Raw genomic sequence first — 11291 nt, forward strand, 5'->3', positions numbered from 1 at the left:
GGAGACTGATCGATACGTTCAGTCTGATCAATGGGTCGATATAAACCAGTGAAGAAAGGCTGTTTGTAAGGGATGGATCTGACAATGATTGATCCTCCACCCATCCCTGATGGATGTGTGAAGCCTCTCGCTGGAGAACTGGGCTAATCCCCGATGACCCGTCCACATCTCTCTCTCTCTCGCTCTCTCTCTCCTCTGATGACATGTAGAAAATGGTCAACTATAGAGACTGAAGCCTGTCGGATCCACAGGTGTCCAGTTCCATCCGGATCACACCAGGATGAAGAGGCTCGGCTTCTTTCTCATGTCACTCTTTTTTTTTTTTATTCTAGGAAAGGAAAATGTGAGCTTCAGTTCTGGTGGGGTCCTGAATCAGATCCAGATCTGGTTCTGGTCATGTGACCTCAATGTCACAATGTCTGTGATGTCACCAGAGCGGGTTTAAGATGGATTGGTTGACCAGAACGTGGGTCGGTGACTCGCGGAGGCTGAGCCTCCATCTGAGCCGTGAGCTCCAGCTTTCAGCACCGCAGACCGATGGACAGCGCTGCAGCTTCAGGTGTCTGAACCGGTCTCGGGTTTCTCCCGTTTCCATCGAGATGTTTCCATAGCAACATCGTTCTGTATGCACAGCTCAAAACATGAATGAGCAGAGTGATAATTATTTACTCGGGTCGGGTGCCACCCCTTCGATACAATGCCGGATCCGGTTCAGGACCCAGAGTCTGGCTCCGGTCTGCAACATGACGAAGAATGATGTCTTCTTTTATCTTTGATCTTATTGTAATCTCCTGGGGCTAACCAGCTAGTCGCTAACGGCGTCGAGACAGCTGAAACAGCTGCAGGCTGAAGCTTGTGCTAAGCTAATGAGAGCAGCAGGTGATCTTCCTCTGTGCTCCTCTCACCATCATCTTCATCAGAGATACTGTGGGGGATCAATAATGCGAACGTTTTACACTCGTGGATGAATCAGGCACGAATGACCTGGGAACAACGTGTAATCCGATTACATTCAGAAGCCATCCTTAAAGGCTAACTAAATGTGACTCCTGCAGTAAACACACGCACACACACACACACACACACACACACTAAAAGGCTAATCTAATCAGAACCAATCAAACGTCTCTTTATGTGTGTCAGCAGCAGACTCATCTGTCATTGGCTGGAGGGTAGAGCTGGAGGAGGAGTCTCCATCGGTCCCTGATGGATCGACCTGTATGTATTGATTTGTTTAAACCAGGACAGACGGCTGGTCCGAGATCAGGAAAAGATGATCGGCTACTATAGAAAGGCACAGACCCCCCAGGATCAGCAGAGTTTCATGGCTATTCATGCTGGAAAATGGCAACACCCCCCCCCCCCCCCCCCCCTGGTTGAAATGGATATTAGAGCTCCAGCTCGGCTGTTTGCTTACCGCTAGCCTCGCAGCACAAGTGTTTGTTTGTGGTCTGAAGGAGGAGCAGCTTCACTTTCTGGTCTGGACCGCTTTGTGTCAGCACTTCAGGAGCCAAAGGGATGGATCAGATCCAAGTCCGGTTCTGGTCATGTGACCAGAATGAGAACGGAAAAACCAAATACATAACAATAAAGCCACGTTGTGATGAAAAGGAAATCATTTAAAAATAGATAAACGGCATCATATCATGAATGAATTGACGCTGGCTTCCTGTTTCCTCCCCAGAACCAAGATGGCGCCCCTGTGAACCAGGACCGGACCCTTTTAAAGGAAGACCCAGACTTTCCACTCCTTTTGGATAACTTCTCCTCCACTTATATCTTTCACGGGAAAACTGAACTGAAATCTTTGGACTTCCGCCCTCACCATGAGCGTCCTGGTGGGGAAGCTGGACCCCCGGAGGGTGCAGTGGGCCGCCGGGTGGAAAAGCTTCACGTCCCGTGTCCTGAGGACCAAACCCGTGGAGTCCATGTTGGATTCGTCCATGACGGGCACTAGCTCACACGGGACCCGGCTGGCGCGGGTCTTGTCTACGGTGGACCTGGTGTCGTTGGGGGTGGGCAGCTGCGTCGGGACCGGGATGTATGTGGTGTCGGGGCTGGTTGCTAAGGAGATGGCCGGTCCCGGGGTCATTGTGTCCTTCATCATCGCGGCTGTGGCCTCCATCCTGTCAGGTGCTGGTTTATTAGAACCGCCGCTTGAAGCCTCCATGGTGATAATGATGCATTGATGTGTGTGTGTGTGTGTGACCCATCCTACAGGGGTGTGTTATGCAGAGTTTGGCGTGCGCGTGCCAAAGACCACGGGTTCAGCCTACACCTACAGCTACGTCACTGTCGGCGAGTGCGTGGCCTTCTTCATCGGGTGGAACCTGATCCTGGAGTACCTGATCGGGACGGCGGCGGGGGCGTCGGCTCTGAGCAGCATGGCGGACTCACTGGCCAATCACAGTATCAGCAACTTCATGACATCACACATCGGAACGCTGAACGGCCTGGGTGAGTGGAGAACGGCGACAGTCTTTGTTTATGTAGGGAAGAATACGTTCTCTCCATTTCTCCCACTAAAACTCCTCTAATAGGAGGAGGCGTGTTTTCACCAGCTGGTCAATCTACATTTGACCACTACCCCCAAATATGGACAAAGAGGCGGAGTCTTTATTTCTCCACTTCTCTAAAGACTTAACTACTTGATTGATCAGCATGAATTGGGACAAGCATGTTCCACTTGAACCATCGACTGTTAATCAGAACCATCATTGTTCTGATGGAGCTGCAGCCTGTTGCCATGGCAATAGCACACCGTCTGTATCGGTGCGAGGCGGTTGACTCACTGGTCTGGTCCTGGTCCAGGAGGCTGGACCAGGACCAGTTTGGATGGGGCTGGATGTGCTGCAGCACGACTGTGTTCTGGACCAGTGTTTCAGGACACTGCCCCCCCCCCCCCCCCCCCCCCCCCCCCCCCCACTGGAGCCCCCCCCCCGGCTCAACAGCATCTTGTTTGCGTCCTCAGGTAAAGGTGAGCAGTCCTACCCGGACCTGCTGGCGCTGCTGATCGCGCTGTTGGTGACGCTGATCGTCGCTCTGGGAGTGAAGAACTCCGTGGGCTTCAACAACGCGCTGAACATCATCAACCTCGTCGTGTGGGTGTTCATGATGATCGCCGGGCTGTTCTTCGTCAGCGGGGAGAACTGGGACGAGGGGCGGTTCCTGCCCTTCGGCTGGTCGGGGGTATGGCGCCACGCTACGCTACTCACGCCGCCGATGGCGGGAGAGGAAGTGCCAGACATTAAGAGGTGAGCTGCTGTCTGTTTGTCTCCGTGTCAGGTGATGCAGGGCGCAGCCACCTGCTTCTACGCCTTCATCGGGTTCGACATCATCGCTACCACGGGCGAGGAAGCCAAGAGTCCCAACACCTCCATCCCATACGCCATCACCGCCTCCCTCATCACCTGCCTCACTGCCTACGTCTCCGTGAGTCACCGATAGATAGACTGCAGGTTCCGGTCGCTCTGCGTGTTGTACGTGACGAACCCTTTTCTGTGCAGGTCTCCGTGATCCTGACGCTGATGGTCCCGTACAACGAGATTGACGCCGACGCCCCCCTCATGGAGATGTTCGCCACACACGGATGCATGTTTGCCAAGTATATAGTGGCGGTCGGCTCCATCGCAGGACTGACTGTGTCCCTTCTGGGGTCCCTGTTCCCCTTGCCCAGGGTCATCTACGCCATGGCGGGGGACGGCCTGCTCTTCAAGTCAGTCGCGTGAACGTGTTTTTATTTAACCCTGTCTGAATGTGAGTAAACGTCCTCGTCTTCAGGTTCCTGGCCAATGTGTCCCCCTACACGGAAACCCCCGTTCTTGCCTGCGTGGTGTCTGGGTTCCTGGCCGCCCTGCTGTCCCTCCTGGTCAGCCTCAGAGACCTCATAGAGATGATGTCCATAGGGACCCTGCTGGCCTACACCCTGGTGAGTGCTGGATGAGCGGACGTGGGACAGCAGGAGGCAGATAACGTCCTTGTGGACACACAGTAAGGCCGGGTTCTGGGGGTTCTGCAGGTGAGCCTGTGTGTCCTCCTGCTGCGGTACCAGCCCGAAGGCGACATCCACGGCTTCGTCAACTTCCTGTCTGAGGAGCAGAACAACCAGAAGAGGGAGGGCGTCCTGGCTGAGTGCGAAAAAGACACCTGCTCACCAACCGGCGAGGCGGAGGAGTACGGAGGCCCGCCCACTAACACCTGTGGAGCCAAAAACCTGCCCTCGTTGGGCGACAACGAGATGCTGATAGGCAAACCGGATAAAAACACCTACGCCGCCAGCCACCCAAACTACGGCACGGTGGACATGACCACCGGCATCGAGGCGGAGGAGTCCGAGGGCGGGATGTCCCGCCGGCTGAAGAAGCTCATTGGCTCACGCTACTACACCTTAAGGATCCGATTGGGCCTCCCTGGAAAGATGGACAGGCCAACGGCGGCCACGGGGAAAACTGTCACTCTGTGTGTGCTGCTCCTCTTCATCTTCGACTTCGTTTTCTGCTCCTTCATAATCTTTGGTGAGAACAAACGTCGACGGAACTCAGGGCCCGGAGATTCCAGGAGGTAATTCCTGTTTCCTCTCCTTCCAGGATCCGGCATCATTGGGGAGGGCCGCTGGTGGGCTCTACTGCTGCCAATCTTCTTCATCGTCGCCATTGCTCTGCTCGTCCTCATCATCCTCCAGCAGCCTGAGAACCCCAAGCGGCTGCCCTACATGGCGCCCTGCGTGCCCTTCGTGCCTGCGTCGGCCATGCTGGTCAACATATACCTCATGCTCAAACTGTCGGCCATCACCTGGATTCGATTTTCCATCTGGTGCTTCATTGGTGAGCTGCCGCTTCTCTGCCGAGGTCAAAGTTCACCTGTTGTTCTATTATTATTATACATCACTGCTGCAGAACTGAATTGACCCCCAGCTCTGATTGGCCAGATTAACTTTGGCCCGCCCTTAGCATTTTTAGCTTCCCGGTAGCTCCTCCTGCCTCCCTGAGGAGGTTGGAGCTGCTGTCATACGTAGAGGTTGAGTTTGGAAAGAGTTCAGGAGACAAACCCAGAAAGCTCTTCGTGTCGCTTTGTCAGCTCTGTTTATATTAAACAATGGAGAGATCAGTTTCCTCGGCGGTGAAGCGACGCCTCTCATCGGCCCAGGGAGACGGTAAACCTCACAGCGTGCCTCATTTACTCGCTCCGTTTATTTCCACAAGGAGGAACAATGCAGCTGTTGTTGCTTTTATTTCCTGTCTGGCTGAATGAGAATAAAAAACGATCTAAAATCCAGCAGAGTTTATTTGGTGCTCAAACTCCTGCGGCGGGATCAATATATATATATCAATAACTCTTCTGTCAGTTAAATACCCTCGTGACTGAAAGCGTTAAACTGTCAGTGGGATGAAGGATCATCATTAATGCTCCCTGGGGGGGGCGTTTGGCCCGCAGGCATCAAATGAATAGGATGGGATGCATAAATAATGTCGAGATATAAAAGCATCCGCTGCTAAAACGAGCGAGTGACACGCCCTGTGGAGGAAGCTAATGGCCGACAGTCAGCCAATGTGGAGCACAACCGGCTTACCAGCTCCCAAACATGGCATCAAAGAGAGGCGGGGCTAACCGCTGGTCATTGAACTTGATGCTTCTTCTCGATTGGGTTCCGTTGGGTCCCTGTGTGTTCTGCTCACGTACCTGCACTCCTCAGGTGTGCTCATCTACTTCGGCTACGGAATGTGGAACAGCAGCATGGAGATCACGGCCAGGGAAAACGAGGTGCACGCCTCCACCTACCAGCGCTACGACCAGGGCGTGGACGAGGGCTTCTGCGGCTTTGATGACGATTTCTACCCCCCTGCTTCGGACCAATGGGGGGCGCCAGCGGGGGGCTCGGGACTCACCCCGCCTCCTGGAGAAAAGCCTGAAAGTGGAGTGAAAGGCAGGACCGATACTCAAGGCCTCGCGGAGGAGGATCCGATGGACTTCTGAGGGGATGGGCTGTGAGCCTGAATGTACTGGTCTTCTGCCTGGGAGGGGGGGGCAGAGTGCATGAATGTGCTTGTATGTCTCACCCTTGGGCTAGATCGGCAGTCCCCATATCCCAAACCTCAAGGGCGCCTCGCTTGTTATCGTGATAGAAACATAAACGGTAAGAATCTGCAGGATGCGGGAGACGTGATGAGCGAGGGGCGGGCGAATCAGCACGCCGCTTCCTGTTTCAACTCACAGGAAATTTCGACGACAGCATGCCAAGCCCCATTTCCTCTGCCCGTCTGACTTTCTCTGCTCCCCTCGTGGCACAAAAGCAAGCTGCTGTGAAATGCGGCCGCTGGCGTCTAGCTCAAGGGTTGGGGCAGGACGCCCGTTTCTGTCCCTAACGCTTTGCGATAGTGCCTTCATCGACTGTGCGTTTGCGGGTTCTTGCGTCCGTTGCTTGTGTCTGTGGGTTTTACTGTGTAGGTGTTTGTTTCTCTGCCCCAGCATGAAGCTTAAAGCAGCCCCCGGTCGCCGGATCTCCAACCGGAGGGGCGTGGACGGGCTGTCCCGGGTCGCCGTCTGCATGGTTTGTTGTGGCGGCCGCCATCTTTTCTGTGCACGTGTGTCAGCGATCCCTGAAAGGTTCTAGTCTCATTCACCTGGAGTTTAGAATATTGTATTGAGGGTGGGGCCACTTCTCCAGTTGTCCTGATTGTCCTCTTGCCCCCCCCCCCCGTTGCTGCACCATCCCTTCCAGGGAAGCCTTATTTGATGCACTAAATCTAAGGATGCCAAGTCGTCGTCCCCCCCCCCCCCTCCCATCCTCCCTCCCGGGTTCCTGGAAGTCTGTCCCATGGTTTTAGTGGAACCCTCCTAACAAACACATGACCACGTTTTTGCGTATTCCGTATTTTTGAGATTCTGCCCAGCATCTGGTCGAGGAAGAACCGCTAGTCTCCTCCTCATCATCGGAGATGAGGTTCTGCACCCCCCCCCCCAACATACCCCGCTGCTTTCCTCGCCGCCTCTAACAAGCGACTGTACAGCCTTCATTATCTGCTGTGTGTATACGAGTGTGTGGATGCATGCACAGTAGGTGTGTGTCTGGTGTTTGTGTTGCATGCCGTGGTGCACGAGGCCCAGACGTGTGCGTGTTGTTGTTGCATGTGGTGCCACAAAGGAACGCAGGCCTGTAATACCTGCAGCCTCTGAACGGGTGGGTCGCACCTGAACACCTTTTCTATTCGCATTCATCCCAAACGGACCCGATAAGCTAAAAGACTATTCGACTGACTCAGTCCTTCTGGAACTGGACGTCTGCCCTAAAAACACAATCTAAAATCTGACGAGTTAATTCTGTTATCCGACGAGTTCCATTTGACGAGTTCAGTCTGATGATTTAAACTGTTTGTAGTTTGTAGATGTAGCACTGGGGGGGTTGCCTCAGACATTTACTGTATGCCTTCTTCCCTCTTCTCGACCACAAGCCAAAGTCCAGGGTTCACCTGCGGGGGTCTCAGGTGTCGGACTCCCCGTCGGGTAATACGCTGCAGACGTCCGTTCATCACGATGGCGGACTTTCCTTCAACTGTTGGATGATCACTTTTCAATCCTATTAGCCTATAGAAGTGACAAACACTGGAGGAGGAGAGAACCAAGAGTATTTTTATACAGCTGTCTCCCGGTGGTGGGCGGGGCCAACAGATGTGGGTGGAGTCACCAGCCATCGCAATCCAAAGGTCTGCGTTGAACCTATTTTTAAGAGTCCCTAGAATAATTTAGCAATCTCTTCCTGTGAAACGTAGAATCAATGCAGGAACTATTTTAATACAGTTAAGCCAAATTCTGGTCGCGGCCGCCGCTTTGAAGGCTACCATTTGTTTCGTTTGGCTCGGAGAAGGCGGGCCGTGTTCTTCCCGCTGTGCTCAGTGTGGCTAGGCGTCCGGCGTTGTGTTTCAGCTTCCTGGCTGATATATCGAGTTTATCTTCTGTATGTTTTGGCACAAAGTTGTTCGATGTAGTTGTTTCTGTTATTTTTAATCGTTTCTTCCATGTGTGGATATTTTTGATGTTTTTTGCCGCTTCCATGCAACAATGAAAGATATTTATTGCAAATACCAAAAAGAGATTTGCTGTTTTTTTTTTATTACACTGTCTACTGATTATTATGTTGCATAATAATCAGTCCCAGCCTTCCATCCATCCGGGAGTCAGAGCCGATAAACTAGTTCTGGATCAATGAGCGCTTTCTATTGGCTGCTGATGTCCAATCAGACGGCAGGAAACTCACACACCAACAAATAAGAACCCAGCCTCATGAAGCTGGGTGTTTAAAATCCTAATAGAAATATCCCACATAAAGAAGGGCGCTGCTGAAAGGGATTCTGGGAAATTAGTCAGTGAAGTACAAACAGATGAGGCCCAGTCCTGGAAAAGGAAAATAAACGAATGGAGGGAAACTTTGGTGTTACAGAGGAGAAGACTGCAGATACAGAAGCTTTAAAGGGGAGGAGTCTCCTGGTGTTCCAGGAAATCAGGACAGACGGTCGAGTCCGATGATAAGAAGGCGAGGAGAGAGAGTGTTGTTTTAAACATCATGTATCTGCATGTGACCTTAATGAGGATGTGTGTGTGTGTGTGCGCTGATGCACATAACAGATCATGTTCTTCAGATTAACAAACAATGACACGCATCAGGGTCTCATCCGCTAAACCGATGACATCACCGTGGTTTCAACCTATCTGCTCTCTACAGCTGATACTGTTAAACCACACTCTCCATAGGTTTTTACCACTCTCTGATTGGCTAAGATGGAGCTACATTTAATTTACTCTGTGACATCACAAACCACCTGTGATGATGTCACAGTTTACATCCTGGCTGTGGATGGCCATTCTTCTACTTCTCTGGGGAAGTAAAGGAAACAGCGTTTGATTTTTGAATGTTTGTCTCATTTATTAATGGAGAATATTAGAGCAAACAATCATTTCTCTTTTATTAAAATAAATGTTTGGATCCTGAGAAATTATTATTTTTGTAATTATTACATATAAGTGAGTACGTTTTTATTTTAGTGGTGAGATTTGCTTTACTGTTATTTTAAAATCGAGTTTGTTTTTCCGATTGATTTGACTAGACTTGATAAAGTAAGATGAAAAAAAATTGGTCTGCGATTTGTCTTGAAAGGGTTACCTGAAGGGGCGTGGCTAAGGAGGGGAGGACACAGGTTTGAGGCACATTTAATTCTTTATTATAGAAAAATCAAACCTCAATAAATAACCACTATAAACTAATACTGTCTGTGTTCAGAGCAAACATTGAACATTCAAATCGTCCCTCTGACACTAATGATGCAGACTGTTAGCTGCAGCGCTAAGCTAACGAGCTCCACAGGTCCAGGATCAGCTGTCAGAATGAAGTTAAGGATGGATGGGAGATTCAGGTCGACCAATCGAATCAGGTTTTGGGTCACATGATTTGCCCACATGGATTATTGACTAATGGAATCTTGAGATTATAAAGTCTACTTTCAAACACAAGAAAATCACGTTGCAACAAATAATCTCAAAAATCTGAATTTTTGAAGAGCTGTAAATATTTTTTTTTCCCAAAAAGGCCTCAATGTTAGTTCCTTCATAAATTCACAAAAATAATCATTAAATCCATTTCATAATTCTGCTTCGAAAACAACAAAGATAATATGATTACACAACAGGCTGAATCTCCGAGTGTCGAAATACAAAAACGGATAATAAATCAATATTCCATCAGCTGGTCGGAGCCCTTGCCCACAGGAGGAGACAAAAACAATCCATCAATAAGAACCAGCCTGGGGGGGGGGGGCGTGTCCTCACCACTATGTGCTCTATGTACATCCAATCAGAACCTCCCGTCTCAGACGTGGGCGCTTTTGGCGTGATTGCTGGAGGGGACTGCAGGTGGGTTGGCCCCTCCCTGTTTGGAGTAGTAGAAACGGTTGTTGTCCTGGTGGGAGTGGGAGGAAGAGGAGGAGGAGGAGGAGCAGCAGGTGAGAATGGAGCCCCCCAGGAGGCAGAAGATGGTGCCCACCCAGCCGACGTAGAGGGAGAAGCCGAACGACATGAGGCCGTGTTCCTGGTAAGCGCCGATGGGAAACCACACGGTGGAGACCAGAGCGCACAACCCTGAAGAGGAAGGAGAACCAGAGCTATGACAAAAGAGATTCATTTTATTTATATATATTTATTTATATTTAAATATTTAATCTGGAATGACAGTTTAAATGATTGGAATATTACAGTCGAGAAAAACGAAAAACCAACCATAAACTGTATTTTCATTTAGCCTAAAATGGTTCTAAGCCCAGTAAACTCAGCAGGAGATTCCATGTGGGCTGGGGACAAAGGCTGGGTGTGGACGGAGTAGGTGGAGGACAGGAATGTGATGGGGTCCAGGGGGAGGCTTCGTGGAACGGGAACATATGAGGGTGTGCTAATCCACATCCGGAGGTCACAGTAGAGGTCAATCTAATCTGGTTGATCTTCCAGATGGTGATGTCATCAGCACACCTGGCCGGGGGGACGCCCCCAAGTGTCTAACAACTTACCCCCACCACCACAATGAATGGGATGCTGTGATTGGTTAAAGCCACATTACAATAAAAACTAATCACATCCCCGATTGTTAACCCTTTAGTTCCCCGATGCCTCGTTTCTTACCAACGACCAGCATCATCACCCCTCCCAGGACGGTGCGCCGGTTCTTGGAGGTCTGGGATTCGCTGAGGCTGATGCAGGGCATGGACATGAGAAGCATTCCCACCGCCGGGAGACCCAGGATGGACCCCGTGACCATCAGGGCTCGGGTCGTCTGGATGTAGGCTGTAAACGGGGAAAAAGTTAGTCTCAAAAAGAGGTGGAGAACAGAGGAGGTCGTCTAGATCTACCTGGCAGATCCAGGATCTGGGTTAGGGACACACAGTGGTAGAGTCCCGTGGAGATGACGCAGTCCGCCCAGGGCCCCTTGGCGCCCAGCTCGTCCATCTTCTTGCAGGTGTTCAGGCCGTATTTACACATATTCACCCAATCGTTGGTGGATATCGCAATCATGACGCACAGCCAGCCCAGGCAGCTGAGCAGGAAGCCGCTCAGCTGGAGACACGGGTTCGCCATCACGACAGGAGTTGGTTCAGAAGCAAAGCTAATCCAGTTAATCCAGCGTTAAAGAATCCTCACAGTCCCATCAGCTGGGCTGCGACTTCACTGAGACAGATGCAGGTCTCTCACGTCAGCTCCGGTTTTATAGGCCAACTCCAGTACGGGAAAAAAAACTATCCACCAATCAGATCGTA

The 11291-nt window shown here is 51.1% G+C and overlaps 2 protein-coding genes across 2 annotated transcripts; one reads left to right on the forward strand and one right to left on the reverse strand.

Moving 5' to 3' along the window:
• Positions 1-1826: 1826 nt before the first annotated feature.
• Positions 1827-5973, forward strand: slc7a14a (solute carrier family 7 member 14a). The gene is made up of 9 exons (XM_068751612.1): positions 1827-2133; positions 2221-2457; positions 2972-3189; positions 3286-3432; positions 3507-3715; positions 3781-3928; positions 4019-4514; positions 4587-4823; positions 5693-5973. Exons 1-9 carry the CDS (start codon positions 1827-1829, stop codon positions 5971-5973), a joined length of 2280 nt encoding a protein of 759 aa, XP_068607713.1.
• Positions 5974-9235: 3262 nt separating this feature from the next.
• cldn11a (claudin 11a) lies at positions 9236-11112 on the reverse strand. The gene is made up of 3 exons (XM_068752121.1): positions 10887-11112; positions 10660-10821; positions 9236-10125 (listed from the first exon to the last, which is right to left on the reverse strand). Exons 1-3 carry the CDS (start codon positions 11110-11112, stop codon positions 9857-9859), a joined length of 657 nt encoding a protein of 218 aa, XP_068608222.1. The 3' UTR covers positions 9236-9856.
• Positions 11113-11291: the final 179 nt, after the last annotated feature.

Source organism: Brachionichthys hirsutus, chromosome 18, assembly GCF_040956055.1.
Source record: "Brachionichthys hirsutus isolate HB-005 chromosome 18, CSIRO-AGI_Bhir_v1, whole genome shotgun sequence".
Taxonomy (NCBI): Eukaryota; Metazoa; Chordata; class Actinopteri; order Lophiiformes; family Brachionichthyidae; genus Brachionichthys; species Brachionichthys hirsutus.

Excerpts from the sequence above, each read along its gene's own strand:
- slc7a14a (XM_068751612.1), top strand. The coding sequence starts at position 1,827 with ATGAGCGTCCTGGTGGGGAAGCTGGACCCCCGGAGGGTGCAGTGGGCC. Across the intron at positions 3,433-3,506 it reads GCCTCACTGCCTACGTCTCC|GTCTCCGTGATCCTGACGCT; the intron begins GTGAGTCACCGA and ends TTTTCTGTGCAG. Across the intron at positions 4,515-4,586 it reads CTGCTCCTTCATAATCTTTG|GATCCGGCATCATTGGGGAG; the intron begins GTGAGAACAAAC and ends CTCTCCTTCCAG.
- cldn11a (XM_068752121.1), bottom strand. The coding sequence starts at position 11,112 with ATGGCGAACCCGTGTCTCCAGCTGAGCGGCTTCCTGCTCAGCTGCCTG. Across the intron at positions 10,822-10,886 it reads CCAGATCCTGGATCTGCCAG|CCTACATCCAGACGACCCGA; the intron begins GTAGATCTAGAC and ends CCCCGTTTACAG. Across the intron at positions 10,126-10,659 it reads GGTGATGATGCTGGTCGTTG|GGTTGTGCGCTCTGGTCTCC; the intron begins GTAAGAAACGAG and ends CTTCCTCTTCAG.